The sequence below is a fragment of the Hypanus sabinus genome, chromosome 1 (assembly GCF_030144855.1).
Source record: "Hypanus sabinus isolate sHypSab1 chromosome 1, sHypSab1.hap1, whole genome shotgun sequence".
NCBI classification, from domain to species: domain Eukaryota; kingdom Metazoa; phylum Chordata; class Chondrichthyes; order Myliobatiformes; family Dasyatidae; genus Hypanus; species Hypanus sabinus.
Window position 1 is genome coordinate 141,579,931 of NC_082706.1, and position 20,512 is coordinate 141,600,442.

At 46.9% G+C, this 20,512-nt stretch overlaps 1 protein-coding gene across 4 annotated transcripts in view; it reads left to right on the forward strand.

The window, feature by feature from the left end:
• Window positions 1-20,512, forward strand: part of kctd1 (potassium channel tetramerization domain containing 1) — a 146,842-nt gene that overhangs the window by 52,659 nt on the left and 73,671 nt on the right. The window contains exons 1-2 of one of the 4 annotated variants that reach the window (XM_059977391.1): window positions 16,773-17,628; window positions 19,116-19,956. The exons of 1 other annotated variant lie outside the window; for it this stretch is intronic. In XM_059977391.1, the coding sequence (XP_059833374.1) occupies window positions 17,072-17,628; window positions 19,116-19,956 (1,398 nt within the window). In that variant the 5' untranslated portion in view covers window positions 16,773-17,071. Of the gene's footprint in view, window positions 1-298; window positions 432-16,772; window positions 17,629-19,115; window positions 19,957-20,512 lie in introns of those variants that run through there. 2 more of the 4 variants (XM_059977398.1, XM_059977412.1) reach the window with 2 other exon arrangements.

The window sequence follows — 20,512 nt, forward strand, 5'->3', positions numbered from 1 at the left end:
AAGAACAAGGCACCATTGTTGTTGCTGTTATTATCAGGTGAAAAAATTTGATCAGTATGATTTGCATCAACTGCTGCCCTGTTGGTTTACTTCAATGAAATGAGACTTGATTACATTACTGGCACAGGAGGCTAAATCCTGGATTACAATCTGGAGGCACAGTTTCAAACCCCACCGCGGCAAACAATTTAAATTCAGTTAATCGATATAGTCTTAAATATCTAAGTTTGTATCTATAATGGACCATGAAACTACTAGATTTCTGGAAACCCTATCCAATTTTTTTAATACCCTGCAGGGAGGAAAAATAGCCAACCTTACCAGTCTGATCTACAAGTAACTCCAGACCCACAACAACGTGGCTAGAGACACAAGGGATTGTCGGTGCTGGAATCTGAAGAAACAAACAATCTGCTAGAGGGTCTCAGCAGGTCAGTTTCTGTAGAGATGGGGGGAGTGGGGAAGATGTCATAATTGTGCATCAAAATGGAGAGGTGAGATGGCCGGTATAGAGGAAGAGGAATGGTGAAGCAGGATTCCGACCTGTTTGGTGGATGGAGGAGGGAGTAAGATGGTGAGGACGTTGCACCAGGTAGACTCAGGGAGTAGGGGAAGAGTTGGGAGATAGTGGCAGGTGGGTGATAGATGGACACAGAAAAAGGAAAGGGAAAAGTAAATATTGAGACCCAGGGACTAAGGTAAGGGGAGGGGAGAGTGGAGGTTGGAGTCAGTTGCTGAATGGAGATAGACAGGAACACAAATGGCTCCTGGTGCTGGAATCTGCTAAGTAAAGGAGATTAGAATGGAACCATTACGGGAGAGGTGTATGGTAGATGGAAGGCAAGGGGTGAACAGACTGGGGAGTTACAGTGGAAATGCTACCTGCAAGAGGTGGAAAGGGGTGGAGAAGAGAAGATATGGCTAGTCGTGGGATCTCATTGCAGATGATACAAATGACAAAGGTTGTTATGCTGGATATGACGTTTCTTGGAGTGAAAAGTGAGGATAGGGCAGAGGTCGGCAACCTGCGGCTCCGGAGCCACATGCGGCTCTTTCATCTCTGTGATGTGGCTCCTCGTGGTTTGTTAGCTTTTGAAATGTAATTCGAAATTTGAAGATTATGGTGATCTTGTACAATTTGAAAACTTTGTGGAGACACCGTTTCCTGGCACATCCGAACCGGCTCACAATTAGCCAGCGTTCCGGCTAAGGGAGATAGCCTACAGGGGTTTGTGAGTACGTGTCTTTTGGAGCATCCGCGCCCACGGGGACGGGTTGAGGGAGGCTTTAAAGCAAGGCTGTTTAGTTCGAATAAAGTTACCTTTGACTGCAGTCTTTATTTTAGCGCTGCGTGTAGCACACCGCTACAACATGTTTTTTTTATCGCTATTAATATACATCACAACTGCCAATGCCTGACACCCGCCAGTGCGCGCATTCTTTTAATTCTTCGATCCAAGGTAGGCTAACTATGGAGTAACCTTCAACCCAACGTCTTTTTTTCGGAGTTCAAAATGTTTTTGTTGCATGCAGAAATGTAATTTTGTTTTCTCTGCAGGAGTTCATCAATTTCATAAATGCAACACATTATAGTTTGTTTATACATAGCATAAAGGCAAAAAAAAACCCGTTGTATGCAGTGTTATTTCATTTTAAATGTCAAAAGGGTTTTGTGGCTCCCAGTGTTTTCTTTTCTGTGGGAAATGGGTCCATATTGGCTCTTTCAGTGGTAAACGTTGCCGACCCCTGGGATAGGGGAACTATCTCTGCTCTGTCTTGACTGTGGCTGGCAATTAACTCTGTGGTAACAATTTGCTTTCAACATCTTTAGGAAGAGGCTCACCAGCAACTCCCTGGGAAAATTAGGAAGGGACAATAAACACTGGATACCTTATGAACAAATTTAAAAATAGAACCTTATTAATTTGGGCCAGAGATCTTGTAGAGTACTGGCTCAATTTGGCTGGAGGGACTAATAAAGTACATGTGTAGAAAACACAAACACCTGGTTATACTTTAATTATTGTAACCATTCTGCAAGAAAGTTTATGACAGCGAGTTGGTCCATTAAAACAGAATGCTTCTACTTACCGATGTATTTGTCTGCCATGAGATTCCGATGTGCAGTAGGTACTGTGGATATGTTGATTGCGTAGTTTCTATTGTTACAATGTAGGAGATGGAACATCAAGGCAAATTCAGAACTGGGTTTAATATGACTGACTTCTTTGATGTAAAAAACTGTTATTTTGTGGCAGCAAGACAAGATAGGACAGCAAATTACAATAAATTACAAACATAAATAAATAGTGCATAAATAAAAGGAATAATGAGGTGGTTTTCATAACTTCGTGAACCATTCAGAATTGAATTGAATTCACTTATATACATGAAGAGTAAGAATCTTTGTGTTTACGTCTCTGTTCAAATGTGCAATATGAAATTATAGTAATTTATAATAAATATTATGTACAACAGGATTGTCAATATAACATAGAAGTGCAGTTGTTTCAGCATGAATTAAGCAGTCTGATGGCCTGATGGAAGAAGCTGTCCCGGAGCCTGTTGGTCCTGGCTTTTATGCTGTGGTACAATTTCCCGGATGGTAGCAACTGGAACAGTTTGTGGTTGGGGTGATTCGGGACCCCAGTGATCCTTCAGGCCCTTTTTACACACCTGTCTTTGTAAATGTCCTGAATAGTGGGAAGCTCACATCTACAGATGTGCTAGGCTGTCCGCATCACCCTCTGCAGAGTCCTGCGATTGAGCGAAGTACAGTTCCCATACCAGGCAGTGATGCAGCCAGTCAGGATGTTCGCAATTGTGCCTCTGTAGAAAGTTCTTAGGATTTGGGGGCCCACACCAAACTTTTTCAACCGCCTGAGGTGAGAGAGACACTGTTGTGCCTTTTTCACCACACAGCCAGTATGTACAGACCACGTGAGATCCTTGGTGACGCTTATGCTAAGGAACTTAAAGCTGTTCACCCTCTTAACCCCAAACCCATTGATGTCAATAGGGGTTAGCCTGTCTCTATTCCTCCTGTAGTCCACAACCAGCTCCTTTATTTTCGTAATGTTGAGGGAGAGGTTGTTTCCTTGACACCACTGTTTTAGGTGATGACTTCCTCTGATGGCTACCTCATTATTATTTGAGATTAGGCCAATCAGTGTAGTGTAATCAGGGAATGTAATTGGCAGATTGGAGCTGTGAAAGTTGATGGTGAAAAGGAAGATCTTCCAGAATCACTGACTGTGGGTCTTCAGCCTCCTGTACATCCCCCCCAATGGTAGTATCAGAAGAGGACATGTCCCATAAAGCGAAGTCCTTAGTGATGGAGAGAGTTACGTAAGTTAGACATGGATGAGTATAGAGCTACATCATGGATGCTGCTAGCATTGGGAGTATTGAAAAATCCAAAGACGACAACTGAGAAGTTGAATTTAAGTAATTAAATATTTTTTTTTATATGGAGATCTTGAAAATCCACACTACTTGTTACTTAATAAAGAAACATCTGTTCTCCATGAAGGAAATATGAACATTTAAATTAGAAGCAGAATTCTTGAGCCTGGTCCAACATTTTGTAAGATCGTAGCTGCTCTGATTGTAACCTCCATTTTACTCTCCTCAGTAAACTTTTGTCCTTATCAAGGATCTATTTAACTCCTCCTTAAGAAATATTTACAGACTGCTTGCAGCTTTGATGAAGGGCAGCTCGCAGATCCAGTGATCCAGGTTTAATCCTGACCTCAGGCTCTGCCTGTGTGTAGAGTCTGCTGTCCTCCCTGTGATCATGTGGGATTCTCCCAGGTGTTTTGGTTTCCTCCTGCATTCCAAAGACATGTGGGTTGGTAGTTTAATTGGCTGCTGTGAATTGCACCTGGTACATAGATGAATGTTGAAACCTGTGGGAGTAAATTGGTGGGAATGTGGGGAGAATTTAAAATGGGATTAATGTAGGATTGGTGTAAATGGTTAATCGATGGTACAGTGTTGGTCAGTTGAAGGGCTTGTCTTCCTGCTGTATCATTCAATAACTCTATGTCTAACATAATTCTAAAGACATGAACTTCAGCGAGAAATGGAAATAATCTCTTCACTGTCTTAAATGAGCAACCTGTAGCGGTGTGCTACACGCAGCGCTAAAATTACGACATGGAGTCGGTAACTGCAGTCGAAGGAAAAACTTTATTCGAAATCCTCAGCCTCAATTTTTAGCCTCGCTCAACCTGCCCCCCGTGGCGCAGAGGCTCCAAAGCTCTGTGCTCGCAAACCCCCGTAGGCTATCTCCCTTAGCCGGAAAGCTGGCTAATTGTGAGCCGGTTCGGATGTGCCAGGAAATGGGTCGCCACATAACCCCCCCCCAGAATCGGCGATACCCCCCCAATGTCCACAGTCTGGGCCGGAACCTGCTTGGGAGGTCGGCCTCTGCGCCGAGGTGCCGGAAACTTGACCGGTTACGCCAGGTCCACATGGGCCGATTTGAGTCGGTCCACCGTGAAAACCTCCTCTTCCCCCCAACGTCCAGCACGAACATGGACCAGTTGTTCCGGAGCACCATAAACAGCCCCTCGTATGGCCGCTGCAGCGGTGGCCGATACCCGCCCCTTCGTACAAACACAAACTTACAGTTCTGCAGGTCTTTGGGTACGCAGGTCGGGTTCCGCCCGTGCTGTGAAGTGGGTATGGGGGCCAGGTTACCGAGCTTCTCGCGTAGTCTGCCCAGGACTGCTGCGGGACCTTCCTCTTGCCCCTGTGGGGCTGGTAGGAACTCCCCGGGGACGACCAGGGGCGCGCCGTATACCAACTCGGCCGACGAGGCATGCAGGTCGTCCTTGGGCGCTGTGCGGATGCCGAGTAGGACCCAGGGAAGCTCGTCCGCCCAGTTGGCTCCTCGCAGGTGGGCCATGAGGGCCGACTTCAGGTGATGGAACTGGATGGAACTGCTGCGGTGGAGCTTTGATGTGCCACTGCACCTTGGCTGTCTGGCAGTGCATGCACGTTCTGGCCCATTCACTGACCTGTTTGCGGAGTCCGTACCAAACGAACCTGCTTGAAACCATCCGGACAGTTGTCCGGATGGAGGGATGCGCCAAGTTATGAATGGAGTCGAAAACACAGCGCCGCCAGGCTGTCGGGACGACGGGACGGGGCTGGCCGGTGGCGACGTCACAGAGTAGGGTCCTCTCACCCGGGCCTACGGGGAGGTCCTGGAGCTGCAAACCGGAGACTGCAGTTCTGTAACTCGGAATCTCCTCATCTGCCTGCTGTGCCTCTGCCAGTGCCTCAAAGTCTACCCCTTGGGAAAGGGCATGAACGGTAGAGCGAGAGAGCGCATCCGCCACGACATTGTCCTTACCCGAGACGTGCCGGACATCCGTCGTGTATTCAGAGATGTAGGACAGGTGGCGTTGCTGGCGGGACGACCAGGGGTCGGACGCTTTCGTAAACGCAAAGGTAAGCGGTTTGTGGTCCGTGAACGCGGTGAAGGGCCGACCTTCTAGGAAGTACCTGAAATGCCGGATTGCCAGGTAGAGCGCCAACAGTTCCCAGTCGAAAGCACTGTACTTGAGCTCGGGTGGCCGCAGGTGTTTGCTGAAAAACGCCAGGGGTTGCCAGCGACCTGCGATGAGTTGCTCCAGCACCCCACCGACTGCCGTGTTAGATGCGTCCACTGTGAAGGCGGTAGGGGCGTCCATTCTGGGATGTACTAGCAATGCGGCGTTCGCCAAAGCTTCCTTCATTTGAACGAAAGCGGCGGCGGACTCCTCGTCCCAGGTAATGTCCTTGCTCGGACCTGACATCAGGGCGAACAGGGGGCGCATGATCCGGGCAGCTGAAGGGAGGCAGCGGTGGTAGAAATTGACCATACCTACGAATTCCTGAAGGCCTTTGATCGTGGTGGGTCGGGGGAAGTGGCGGACCGCATCTACCTTAGCGGGCAGAGGGGTTGCCCCGTCTTTAGTAATCCTGTGACCCAGGAAGTCAATGGTATCAAGTCCAAACTGGCATTTGGCGGTGTTGATTGTAAGACCGTATTCACTCAGTCGGGCGCAGAGTTGACGGAGGTGGGACAGATGCTCCTGACGACTGCTGCTGGCTATGAGGATGTCGTCCAAATAGATGAACGCGAAGTCCAGGTTCCGTCCCACCGCGTCCATTAACCGCTGGAACGTCTGTGCGGCATTCTTCAGGCCGAACGGCATGCGGAGGAACTCGAAAAGGCCGAAAGGGGTGATGAGAGCCGTTTTGGGGACGTCGTCAGGATGCATCGGGATTTGACGGTACCCTCGGACGAGGTCTACCTTGGAGAAGATCTGTGCGCCGTGCAGGTTTGCTGCAAAGTCCTGAATGTGCGGCAAAGGGTAGCGGTCCGGTGTGGTAGCCTCGTTCAGCCTGCGGTAGTCGCCGCACGGTCTCCAGCCTCCCGTCACTTTGGGCACCATGTGCAGGGGGGAGGCCCATGGGCTGTCGGACCGCCGGATGATCCCCAATTCCTCCATCCTCTGGAACTCCTCCTTCGCCAGTCAGAGCTTGTCCGGGGGAAGCCGCCGAGCACGGGCGTGGAGGGGTGGTCCCTGGGTCGGGATGTGGTGCTGTACGCCGTGTCGGGGCATGGCCGCTGTGAACTGCGGTGCCAGAACCGATGGGAAATCCGCCAGGACCCTGGTGAAGTCGTTGTCGGACAGCATGATGGAGCCGAGGTGAGGGGCTGGCAACTGGGCTGCACCCAGGGAGAACGTCTGAAAGGTCTCGGCGTGTACCAGTCTCTTCCTGGGCAGGTCGACCAGTAGGCTGTGAGCCCGCAAAAAATCCGCACCCAGAAGCGGTTGGGCTACGGCGGCCAGTGTAAAGTCCCACGTGAACTGGCTGGAGCCGAACTGTAGCTGCACCTGACGGGTGCCATAGGTCCTTACTGTGCTGCCGTTCACGGCCCTCGGAGGGGCCCCGGTGCCCTGTTGCGGGTGTTGAAACTCGTCGGAGATAAAACGCTGATCTCGGCACCAGTGTCGACCAAAAACCGGCGTCCTGACCTTCTGTCCCACACATACAGGAGGCTATCCCGATGGCCAGCCGCCGTAGCCATCAGCGGCGGCTGGCCCTGGCGTTTCCCGGGAACTTGCAGGGCGGGCGACAACGGCGGGCTTCTGCGCCCCACCGCTGGTGGTAGAAGCACCAGTGTTCATTGGGCCGGGGGTTGGCGGGCTCTGCGGCCGGGCCTGGACTGGTTTGCTGCTGGGAGCATGGCTGGGAGATCTGTGCGATGGACGCCCCGCTCACCTTTTTGGCGTTCCACAGCAAGTCCGCCTGGGCTGCCACCTTTCGGAGGTCACTGAAATCCGCGTCGGACAGCAGCAGGCGTATGTCCTCGGGCAGCTGCTCCAGGAATGCCTGCTCAAACATGAGGCAGGGTGTGTGTCCGTCGGCCAGAGACAACATCTCATTCATTAAAGCCGATGGAGGTCTGTCGCCCAAGCCATCCAGGTGCAGTAAACGGGCAGCCCGCTCGCGCCGTGAGAGTCCGAAAGTCCTGAGGAGCAGGGCTTTGAATTCCGTGCACTTGCCGTCTGCCGGGGGCGACTGTACGAACTCCGCGACCTGGGCCGCTGTGTCCTGGTCGAGGGAGCTCACCACGTAGTAGTAGTGGGTGTTTTCTGAGGCGAACGTGGAATTGGGCTTTGGCTTGCTGGAACCACAGGTTCGGTCGCTGTGTCCAGAAAACCGGCAGTTTCAATGAAACCGCATGAACAGAGGCGGCGTTGGTCATTTCTGGTCCAAAAATCATTTGGACTGTCGGGGTCACCAATTGTAGCGGTGTGCTACACGCAGCGCTAAAATAACGACACGGAGTCGGTAACTGCAGTCAAAGGAAAAACTTTATTCAAAATCCTCAGCCTCACTTTTAATCCTCCCTCAACCTGCCCCCCCGTGGCGCAGAGGCTCCAAAGCTCTGTGCTCGCAAACCCCCGTAGGCTATCTAATTGTGAGCCGGTTCGGATGTACCAGGAAATGGGTCACCACAAACCTTTAATTTTTAAACAGTAAATTTTGTTGTTGTGTGAATAAAATCACCGGAGAGAGAGCTACTGGTAGCTTCTTTATTCAACAAAACCAGGTACAGCAGGCATACGGAGACCCTTTCGGTAGAAAGGTCTGCTGGGCCAATGTGGGGCTCGATATTTACAAAGTATTTACTAAACACAAAGGACAATTTTACAAGTATAGACAATGATTTCCTTTGATGCTACATACAAACTTCACACCTCCCGATTACATTCATCCCACCTGTGCCAGCAGTATCTGGACTGGTATTCAGGAATCCATCGTTCCAAACTGAATCCACAATACACTTATTTGGTATTTTACTTATTTGGTATTTGGTATTTTATAGTTTTAGTTAATGAGTTCCACATGAAGGACAATCCATGTTTACAAAGTATAGATAATGCTGTCTTTGAAGCTAGCAGGTCTGAGCTGGTATTCAGTTTTTAGGAAATGCATTGTTACAAATGGACTGAGATTCTGATATTCACAGCTTTTAGGAAATGCATTGTCAAGGAACAGAATACTGATGGCTGAAGCCATTTACTAAGTGTTAATGACCTAAACCCAAAAATTACTGTAACAAATTTCATAAGAGAAAACATCCTCTCATGGACTTTAGGACAACTGCCCTCATCCTTTCCTCCTGTTTTCACTCGGTCTGGTTCAGGGTTAATTAGGAATGGCAATCAATGCAAGCCTTTATGAGTGACATTCTTCAGCTGTGAACAAGTAAATGTGGTCAGCAAGGAATCTATATAGAACTCAAAGGAAATGCCTATACCCAGGGAAGGGGGAGAATTTAATGACAACAACAACAATAATAATAATAATAATAATAATAATAATAATAACAACTTTTCAAACAAACAATGTTTCAAAAAAGGATCTTGTACTTTCCCAGCATGTAAAATAAATAAACTCTTCTCGGGCATCCAGCCAGGTACAGGTATTGATTTTAATCAACATTTCAATGATAAATTCTGTTATCTTCATCAGAGATGATGCTTGGGGATGTCTAGTCCAGTGGTATAACCCCATCCCTCCCGATCGGTTAATCCTCATCCAATCGGGTTTCCACTCTCCCACCTTGTTTACAATCGAATTCCAGCGAGTGAGACCTTGTCTTTGTAAAAATTATTTTCCTCTAATTTTATTTCAATACCGTTCACTAAAGACATGGTTAAATAAATAGGTTTTGAGCTGGCGTTTAAAAGTGTCAACTGAATTTTTATCTCTTATAGTTTTAGTTAATGAGTTCCACAGTTTAAGAGCATGGTTCAAAAGGCTGACCTGCCAATTATCTTTTGAAAGAGATTGTTTAAGTTTAGGAGATCAACAGAAGAAGATCTGAGAGCTCAAGCAAGTTTAAAGAAAGCAATTCTGTTATGTTCTCTGAACCCAGACAATTGAGAGCTTTAAAAACAAGCAAAAGAACTTTAAAATCAATTCTAAAAGCCAATACAGAGTAGTTTTAGTTGTGTTTTAGTTAAAAGTCTAGCAGAGGCATTCTAAATGAATTGGATTTATCATTTATCATTATCATTGACAATTGTCAATGGATTGCTTTAAAAGGCCAGTAAAAGTGTATTGCAGCAATCCAGTCTACTTGATAAAAAGGCTTGAATTAGTTTTTCAGCATCATTACATGACAGAAACAGACATACCTTTGCAATATTTCTCAAGTGTGGAAGTGCTGCCCTAGTCACTTTCTTTCTGTGGGATTTTGAAACTTGTTCTAATGGAGAACAAGGATAGGAGAGGTTTAGGTATGAGTCAAACATAGACAAATGGGATTGACTAGCTTAGATGGAAACTTTCTTTGTGTTTAGTCACATCCTCATTTTTTTGATTTGACTGAACACATTGATGAAGGAAGAGCAGTAGATGTAGTGTATATGGATGTCAGCAAGGCATTTGATAAGGTACCCCATGCAAGGTTTATTGAGAAAGTAAGGAGGTATAGGATCCAAGGGGACATTGCTTTGTGGATCCAGAACTGGCTTGCCCACAGAAGGCAAAAAGTGGTTGTAAATAGGTCGTATTCTGCAAAGAAGTCGGTCACCAGTGGTGTGCCTCAGGGATCTGTCTGTTCTGGGACCCTTACTCTTCATGATTTTTATAAATGATGTGGATGAGGAAGTGGAGGGATTGGCTAGTAAGTTTGCTGATGACACAAAGGTTGGTGGATAGTGTGGAGGGCGGTCAGAGGTTACAGCGGGACATTGATAGGATTCAAAACTGGGCTGAGAAGTGGCAGATAGAGTTCAACACAGCTAAGTGTGAAGTGGTTCATTTTGGTAGATTAAATATGATGGCAGTATATAGTTTTAATGGTATGACTCTTGGCAGTGTGGAGGATCAGAGGGATCTTGGGGTCTGAGTGCATATGACACATAAAGCAGCTGCACTGGTTGACTCTGTGGTTAAGAAGGCGTACGGTGTATTGGCCTTCATCAATCGTGGAATTGAATTTAGGAGCTGAGAGGTAATGTTGCAGCTATATAGGACCCTGGTCAGACCCCACTTGGAGTACTGTGCTCAGTTCTGGTTGCCTCACTACAGGAAAGATGTGGAAACCATAGAAAGGGTGCAGAGGAGATTTACAGGGATGTTGCCTGGATTGGGGAGCATGCCGTATGAGAATAGGTTGAGTGAACTTGGCTTTTTCTCCTTGGAGTGATGGAGGATGAGAGGTGACCAAATAGCCTGTTTCTGTCCAGGACATTCAATGTAATATGGTAAGTCACTTCTCTTGCATTGCTGTGATAAGCGAAGGGCCAGACGCAGAGTTATTGAAGTGGAAATATTGTAGCAGATTGATCACATAATTACCAAACAGCTACACACACAAAATGTTGGTGGAACACAGCAGGCCAGGCAGCATCTATAGAAGAAGCGCTGTCGACGTTTTGGGCCGAGACCCTTCATCAGGACTAACCGAAAGGAAAGATAGTAAGAGATTTGAAAGTAGTGGGGGGAGGGGGAAATGCAAAATGATAGGAGAAGACCGGAGGGGGTGGGATGAAGCTAAGAGCTGGAAAGGTGATTGGTGAAAGTGATACAGAGCTGGAGAAGGGAAAGGATCATAGGACGGGAGGCCTGGGGAGAAAGAAAGGGGGAGGGGAGCACCAGAGGGAGATGGAGAACAGGCAGACAACTAAATATGTCATGGATGGGGTAAGAAGGGGAGGAGGGGCATTAACGGAAGTTAGAGAAGTCAATGTTCATGCCATCAGGTTGGAGGCTACCCAGCCGGTATATAAGGTGTTATTCCTCCAACCTGAGTTTGGATTCATTTTGACAGTAGACATATCAGAATGGGAATGGGACGTGGAATTAAAATGTGTGGCCACTGGGAGATCCTGCTTTTTCTGGCGGACCGAGCCCCTCATCCCCTTCTTACCCCATCCCTGACATATTTAGTTGTCTGTTCTCCATCTCCCTCTGGTGCATCCCCCCCCACCCACCTTTCTTTCTCCCGAGGTCTCCTGTCCCATGATCCTTTCCCTTCTCCAGCTCTGTATCACTTTCACCAATCACCTTTCCAGCTCTTAGCTTCACCCCACCCCCTCCGGTCTTCTCCTATCATTTCGCATTTCCCCCTCCCCCCACTACTTTCAAATCTCTTACTATCTTTCCTTTCAGTTAGTCCTGACGAAGGGTCTCGGCCCGAAACGTCGACAGTGCTTCTCCTGCAGTTGCTGCCTGGCCTGCTGTGTTCCACCGGCATTTTGTGTGTTGTTGTTTGAATTTCCAGCATCTGCAGATTTCCTTATGATTACCAAACTGCTTTTAGATTTTTGATATTTGTCTTTGCAATTACAATGAATGAGATATGTGGCCAATATTACTGTGTTGTCACATAATTACCTTCCTGGTTTTGTATTAATGCAAGGGATAGGACTGAGGGGAAATGCAGGGAAAGCCAGAAGCTTATTGTACCTTAAGCAACTTTTCCACTCAGGACTTAATTCAACCTTACAACTTATTCATTGTTAATTGTGATACACTTTGTAAACATGATACTTTCATTTTATTACATTCCTGTGGTCAATGAACAACAGAATACTAGTTGCTACATATACACGATCCATTGTTTTATATTATGTCCTTGGTTTCCATTGCACTGTTGAGAACCCACAGTTATTTTTATTGCTATTCATTATGTTGCGATTGTATGACTTTGTTTTCTGATTGTTATGATACAAATTGTTCTGCAATGCTTTACTACACTAAGAGGGCTATATAAATGCAAGTAGGTCCAATAAAGTGAACTAGGCATTCTGCATTGCTTTTATCATTATCTTTGGTACCTTTGATTATCAGTTCCTGCCTTTTGAGGTTAAGAATCTGGTTCTTTGGTATACAAATTAACAAGCTGTGGATGCTGGAAACCAGTAAGAAAACCAGAAAATGCTGGAAACACTTCAGAGGTCAGACTGTATCTGTGCAGAGAGGAACGGAGTGAACACTTCAGGTCAAAGGCCCTTCTGCTCTGTGAAAAAGAAGTAAATATTTTGTTTTTCTCTCTCTCCAAGATGCTACCTAACCTGCTGAGTGTATCCAGCTCTTTCTGATTTCAGAGTGTTTTCTCGAAGCCATTTCTCAGGCTTGCTGTTGCAAATACAACACCCATCTCTTTTCCTTTTTGCAACATTGAATGCTGGTTTCTGTACCACATCACTGCCTTTCAGATGCCAGGCAGCTCCACACCTGAGGCTGTATGCCCTGTAGCAAACCCACAGTTCCTACAAGGATGTTCGTAAGGATTCCATATTATCAAGCTGGAGACCCAGTTGCATTGTATTCTAGCCTAGGATGTTGCTGCAACCTTAACTCTTTGTGTTGTGGTTTTAAATTCACTGAGTGTGGTACTTAAGCAGCATGAGAGGTGTGGGTAGGAGCCAGACCTCTGCTCAGTCACAGAATCATACTATCCAGCAGGTCATTTACAATGTAATGCCTCAAAACCCACCCCCCAAGCTTCCTCCATGTAAATGTTTCCACAGCAAGTCTTTCACTCAGTGCCTCTGGCACAGGCACAGCGAGAGGATCCGTGTTCAATCCCAACCCTGGGTGCTGCTGTGTGGAATTTATACTATGCCCTTGTCAGTGCTGAGGGAAGGAAAGGGTATGAAGGGAAGATGTGGGTGGGTGCTGGGGACAATGGGAGAGAAGGGTAGATGGGTGCTTGGGTCATGGGAGGGTTGGGTCGTATGGAGCTGGAGAGGGTGGAGTTTGATGGAAGTGGTGGGATGGAGGGAATGGGGCTAGACGTGAGGGAATGGAGGATCAAGGGATGAACTGTTAGGGGGAAATAGAGAATGGCAAGATATTGAGAATGGAAGAGCAGAAGATAGGATGGGACTAAGGAACTGGGCAGGAGAAAAGATGTGGGATTGGTGGAAGAGGTAGACAGAGCAAAGAAGTGGAATAGAGAAAAGGAAAAAGGGTGAGGCTAATCAAAATTGCAGGCTGAGGGAAGTAGAAGGAGAGTGTGTTGCATGAGGGGGCAGGTGTGAAGAAGGAGAGGAAGAATGAGGGATGTGGGAAGGACTGACAGCAAAGTGACTGGGAGGGAGGAATGTGAATGAGGCAAGGTCAGGGTCATGGAATGGGCCAGGGGAGAGAGAGCAGGATAGGGGGGTGAAACAGACAAGAAAGGGTAAGATCAAAGGGGGAAGGGGGCAACACAGTTGGCACCATCATAAATTAAAGAGCTTTCCTTCAACTACACCAGAATGAGATAGCAAGACAGGCACTTCTCAGAGACACAAGGGGATCAGGTGAGAGATTGTGCTACTACATGCAGAACACAGAGGAGAGGGAAGGGAGAGGGTGAGCTAAATGAAAGACAAAATGAGAACAAGGAGACAAGAGTGGTGGCTGAAGAAGGTGAGAGTGTGAAAGGGTGCGACCGAGTAGGAAAGAAGGGAGTTGGGAGAAAACAGAAGAGGTGGAAAGGGGATAAGGTGCATTGTGGAGTCAGACTGGGGTATTGAGGAATAGGAAGGGACAGGTTTTTGGAGGAGGGAGGGAGGAAAGAGAGGGTTAAAGGAAAACCAGAGTGGGGAGCCCATAGGCTGAATCAAAAGCTGTGATGAATTAGCACATAGGAGGGAGATTGAAAATCTGGCTGGGTGGTGCCACAACCTCTTACTCAATGTCAGCAAGACCAAAGAGCTGATTATTGACTTCAGGAGGAGGAAACCAGAGATCCATGTGCCAGTCCTCATCAGAGGTGGAGTGAGTCAGTAATTTGAAATTTTTCATTGTTATCATTTCAGATGACATGACTTGGACCCAAAATGTAAATGCAATTATGAAGAAAGCATGGCAGCACCTCTATAGAAACATAGAAAATAGGTGCAGGAGTAGGCCATTCAGCCCTTCGAGCCTGAACCGCCATTCAGTATGATCATGGCTGATCATCGAACTCAGAACCCTGTACCTGCTTTCTCTCCATACCCCCTGATCCCTTTAGCCACAAGGGCCATATCTAACTTCCTCTTAAATATAGCCAATGAACCCGCCTCAACTGTTTCCTGTGGCAGAGAATTCCACAGAATCACCACCCTCTGTGTGAAGAAGTTTTTCCTCATCTCGGTCCTAAAAGGCTTCCTTTTTATCCTTAAACTGTGACCCCTCGTTCCGGACTTCCCCAACATTGGAAACAATCTTCCTGCATCTAGCCTGTCCAAACCCTTTAGAATTTTATATGTTTCAATAAGATCCCCCTTCAGTCTTCTAAATTCCAGTCAGTATAAGCCTAGTCGATCCAGTCTTTCTTCATATGAAAGTCCTGCCATCCCAGGAATCAATCTGGTGAACCTTCTTTGTACCCCTCTATGGCAAGAATGTCTTTCCTCAGATTAGGGGACCAAAACTGCACACAATACTCCAGCTGTGCTCTCAGCAAGGCCTTGTACAACTGCAGGAGGTTCCCCTGCTCCTGTACTCAAATCCTTTTGCTATGAATGCCAACATACCATTTGCCTTTTTCACCGCCTGCTATACCTGCATGCCCACCTTCAATGACTGGTGTACAATGACACCCAGGTCTCGTTGCACCTCCCGTTTTCCTAATCGGGCACCGTTCAGATAATAATCCGTTTTCCTGTTCTTGCAACCAAAGTGGATAACCTCACATTTATCCACATTAAATTGCATCTGCCATGAATTTGCCCACTCACCTAACCTATCCAAGTCACCCTACATCCTCTTAGCATCCTCCTCACAGCTAACACTGCCGCCCAGCTTCGTGTCATCCGCAAACTTGGAGATGCTGCATTTAATTCCCTCGTCTAAATCATTAATATACATTGTAAACAACTGGGGTCCCAGCACTGAGCCTTGCGGTACCCCACTGGTCACTGCCTGCCATTCTGAAAAGGTCCCGTTTACTCCTACTCTTTGCTTCCTGTCTGCCAACCAATTCTCTATCCACATCAATACCATACCCCCAATACCGTGTGCTTTAAGTTTGCACACTAATCTCCTGTGTAAGACCTTGTCAAAACCTTTTTGAAAATCTAAATATACCATATCCACTGGCTCTCCCCATTCCACTCTACTAGTTACATCTTCAAAAAATTCTATAAGATTCATCAGACATGATTTTCCTTTCACAAATCTATGCTGACTTTGATGATTTCACCTCTTTCCAAATGTGTTGTTATCACATCTTTGATAACCGACTCTAGCATTTTCCCCACCACCGAGTTATGAGTTATGAAGACTATGAGTTTATGAAGATTTGGCATGATGTCTAAAACCTTGACAAACTTTGATAGATATGTGGTGGACAGCTTACTGACTAGCTGCATCACATCTTGGTACGGAAACACCAATGTCCATGAATGGAAAATCCTACCGAAGTAGTGGCTATGATTTAGTCTATCATGGGTAAAGCTTTCCCCAGTCTGAGCACACCCACATGGAATGTTGTTGCAGGAAAGCAGTATCCATTGTCAGGGACTCCCAGCACCCAGGTTATGCTCTTTTCTCACTTCTGCCATCAGGAAGAAAGTACAAGAGCCTCACAACTCACACTACCAGGTTCAGGAACAGTTACAACTCCTCAACCATTAGGCTCTTGAACCAAAGGAAATAACTTCACTTGCCCCATCTCTGAAATGTTTGCACAACCTATGGACTCACTTTCAAGGACTTTTGCTCTGATGTTCTCAGTATTTATTGCTTATTTATTTATTATTTTTTGTATTCCCACAGTTTGTCTTTTGCACACTGGTTGAATGCCTAGTTGGTGCGGTATTTCAATGATTCTATTGTTTTTCTATTAACTGTGATTACCCACAAGCAAATGAATTTCTCTATGTACTTTGATAATAAATTTACTTTGAACTTTAAGGTAAAGAGAAGGTGGAGGGTTGACGGGTAAGAGGAGTTTGCAGTGGGGGAGGTTTGAGTTGGGTAAGTGAGTTTAGAAAGGACAAGGTCAAAGCAAAGAACGGGGTAAAGGAAAGCGGTGTTGTGGACACGAGATGGAAGGGGTAGTCAGAAGACAGAAGAGAAGTGTGGATGCGGGAGTGGAATGGTTTGACAGAATGTGTTTTGGTGTGATCATGGGACAGGATGGGGAGGAGGGTGAAGATGTGGGGGCAGGGCCACACGATGCGGGTGGGGAGGGGTGTGCAGCGAGACGAGAAGTAAGAAGAGGAGGGGGCGAAGTCGGGAGGGATAGCTGAGGGGGGAAGGTCTCTGAGGAGGGGTGTCCGCGGGCGTGAGTGTGTTGTCGCTCGCGAAGGAGCTGTGAAATGCGGCCACCAAGGCGGTGACGGATCCCGTCTTCAATAGGGGCTGGCTGGGTGGGTGGGTAGGGGGTTAACGGAGTTATACCGGTGCTAGGCAGAAGAGCGACAGTCGGGACACCCGAAACTCCGGGAGGGGGGATATTCTCTCACCCTCCTCTGATGGGATTGGGACTGTTTGCAGGTGCAAAATCCCAGAGACCAATGCAGCGCATGCGTCCGCGCCGCCCCGGCTCCGCACCAGCCGCAACATGGCGCGAGTGCCCGGCAGCGGCGAGCGGACCGGCGCAGCGGGAACAGCGGGACCGGGGCCGGGGCAGGGGCCGGGTGCCAGCAGTGCCCGCCGCTCTATCCGCCGCCGCCGGGAGCGGGAGGAAGAGGAAGCAGCAGCACCCGCCGCGCCCGATTTTGCACCGGCGGGCTCTGCCCCTGATTTTGAGGCGTCCGGCCGCCTGAGCCAGAACACCCGGCTGGCCACCCGCTACGCCGTCAAAATCTTCCGCGATTACCTGAGCGAGAGGGAGCAGCCTTCCGACTTTGAGAGGCTGGGCAAGGAAGAGCTGTGCCGGGCGCTGCGCTCCTTCTACGCTGAGGCCAGGTCAAAGAGCGGGCAGGTGTACAGCAAATCCTCGCTCATCAGCATCCGCAGCTCGCTCAACCGCTACCTGAACGAACCCCCTTACAGCCGCACCCTGGACCTGACCAAGGACCCCGAGCTCCGGAGTGCCAACCTGACGCTGGCCGCCGTCATCAGAAAACTCGAGGAGCAGGGAGCCGGTCCCGTCATCCAGAAGCAAGCCATCACCAGGTAGTTCCCCTTCCCCTTCCCCTTCCCCTTCCCCTCCCTCGCTCGCTCCGCTCCCCCGTCACACACACTTGGCCGGGTCTTTCACATCCTACTCCAGCACGCACGCCCGACCGACTGACTCCTTGCAGAATTACACTTGTCCCGCTGCAGATTAGCGACTCAATGAATTGAAACGTCCTTGTTGTTTTATTACTAGTGTGCCCCTCCCCCTCCACACATATACATATACACACACACACACATAGTCATCGCTAACTTTGTTAGACGTGCAGTAACTGTCCAACTTTATCCCTTCATTCTCAAGTACAAGTTTATTGTAGAAATGCAGGGTCTGAATACCAGGAAAATTAGCTGTTCGCTGCAGAACAACAGTTCCTGCCAAGCACGAGTTAACGTAAACTTAACACTATACGCTATGCTTGGGGGAATCGCATCAGTCCTGTGCTAAGAGTTGGCTGCATCCCTCCTTTAGAGGGCAAGGCATGGTGCTCATCGCTACTTCATTCCTTTCTACTGCACATTTTAGCTCTTTGTGTGTCTGTGTGTTCTTGATGAAAGTCGTTTGATTAGTTATGCAATGCACATACTGTATGACCTCCAGGAACTGTGCAGTTCTCGTTTGATTAAGGTCGGCAGCATTCGGGCTGGCTTTTTTTTTGCATTAACTTGGCTTTTTATTTAGACTAAATAGCCTTGAACTGTTTTGTCTGCCATCAAGTGACAGTGAAACTGAAAAATTCATAAAAACTTGGATTTTAAATATTTATATCTTGTAATCTACAGACTACCATACAAGTTTTAAAGTTACCAAAGACACTCCTTGGCCAGAATTGTGCCTGGGAGTGTGGAGGATTGTTGGTGGGCATCATGCACTTGGAAGCTAATCTTGGATAGTTTGACCATAGTAATCATTGCAGCGATTGGATGATTTGTTCCTCTATGTGGTTTGCATTAGTTGCCTAAAATTGGGTAATTATCATGCTTAATGAATATACAGGTGAGATATGGACTTAGCAAGGTTACCTTTTTTCCCAGTTATCAATTTGGGACAAGGAGTGTCGTGCCATAATTTTAGAGCATTAATGCCTTTCTAACCACTAGCATCTGGCAAAATGCTTCTGTTCCCCAACTGGGATATTTAGGTCGTGAAACAGCAGTGGATCTGTTAAAAGTTGCCATTTCTGGTGCTATATGTAGTGTGTAGAGGGAATTATAGTTGCCCATTTCTAGTTATAAATGAGGGAATAGTTTTCACAGAAGACTATCAAGCAATTTACAATGCACTGTGTGAAGCATTATAATGTTTTCTCAGTATGTGCATACTTCCTGGTCCTTGCTAGGAAATTGGGACAATGCAGCCGGTGTTGATTTATGCCTAGTCATTATGGTTTTATTTTAAAAAAAGCAAAATCATACTCTTTTTTTTCCCAAAAAAATACTGTATCATGTCATCAAGACAAATCATATCGTGACATCCCTATCACCAGGTCCGATCTGAGGAAACTCTACACCTCCTGCAGCTTCGATACGAACATGCCCTTTGGATTGCTCAATAAGGTCTGGTTCGAGATCTGCATGTACTTCTGCACAAGGGGTCGGGAGAACCAGAGGGAACTGGAGGAGGACTCTTTTGGCCTGGGCACAGATGAGGATGGCAGAAGATTTGTCTATTATAAAGCCTGTGGACCTTATCATAAATCTCGCTCAGTAACTTGGAGCAAGAAGAGAATGTATGAAACGGGCACAGAGTTTTGCCCTTATGCCAGTTTTGTTAAGTATATTTCAAAGCGTAACCCCCTCTGTAAGGCTTTCTTTCAAAGACCAAGGGATCATTGCAATGAAAGTGATGTGACCTGGTATGAAAACAAAGCCATTGGAAAAAATCTTTTGGGCACACGGATGCAGATGCTTTCCAAAACTGCCAAACTCTCAAAGACTTACACTAATCATTGCATAGGAGCGATGTCTGTAGCCACACTGAGCAGCATAGCAGGCACTGGCAACAGGCTGATGCCTCACAGATCGCCCCAAAGCACTAATGGCTCCCATCAACATCACCAGCAGCCCTGCCCTTACGGCATCCAAAACCATGATGGAGAGGTTGTAAGGGTGAAAGTGGAGCAGACTATGACCCCCACATTTTATCAACCAATGTCATCCCACGACATCAGCTGTCCACCTTCACCAAAACGAATATGCATCCGGTCCTCTGATCCCATAGATTCCCAGAATGTGCTTCCAGATGGCAACGGCTCACAGGAATCTCTGCTTCAGGAATCCAGTGACCGCCTTGGATCCAATACATCAATACTCATATCGACTATCCAGGTAATGCTTGACAAACAACTGAACTGATTTTTTTGAAGCCATCTATCTGATTTAAACAAAAGCTAAGACATATCTTGGTTGTTACCATAATCACTGTCTACATTTAAAAGTTAAGTTATAAGATGAACAAACATATTTATTTAGGGTTATCATTTGTTTAAAGTTGTTTAAATTTTAAATTGTTTCCTTCCTTACTCTTTCAGCATTTAGTATTTTTTTTTGGGGGGAGAGGGTTGTTTTAATTGAAAAGCTTTGGCAGAAAGTTTGAGATGATCAGCAAAGAAGTTATTATAACTTGGGCAACTTATTGTATTTAAATTTTGTGTCAATCTTGCATGTGTAGATTCACACAAGAAGCAAAATCAAAATCGGGTTTATTGTTTCTGACAAATGTAGTGAAATTTGTTTTTCAACGACAGTTCAGTGTGTGTGTGTGTGCGCGCGCGCGCACCCTTAACTCCTGGTGGAGTCATCAGGGCACCGTCATGACAAGCATTTTGCACCGATCTTTTTGGTGATTGCTTATCGTACGGCATGTCTTGGGCATCTGAAACCT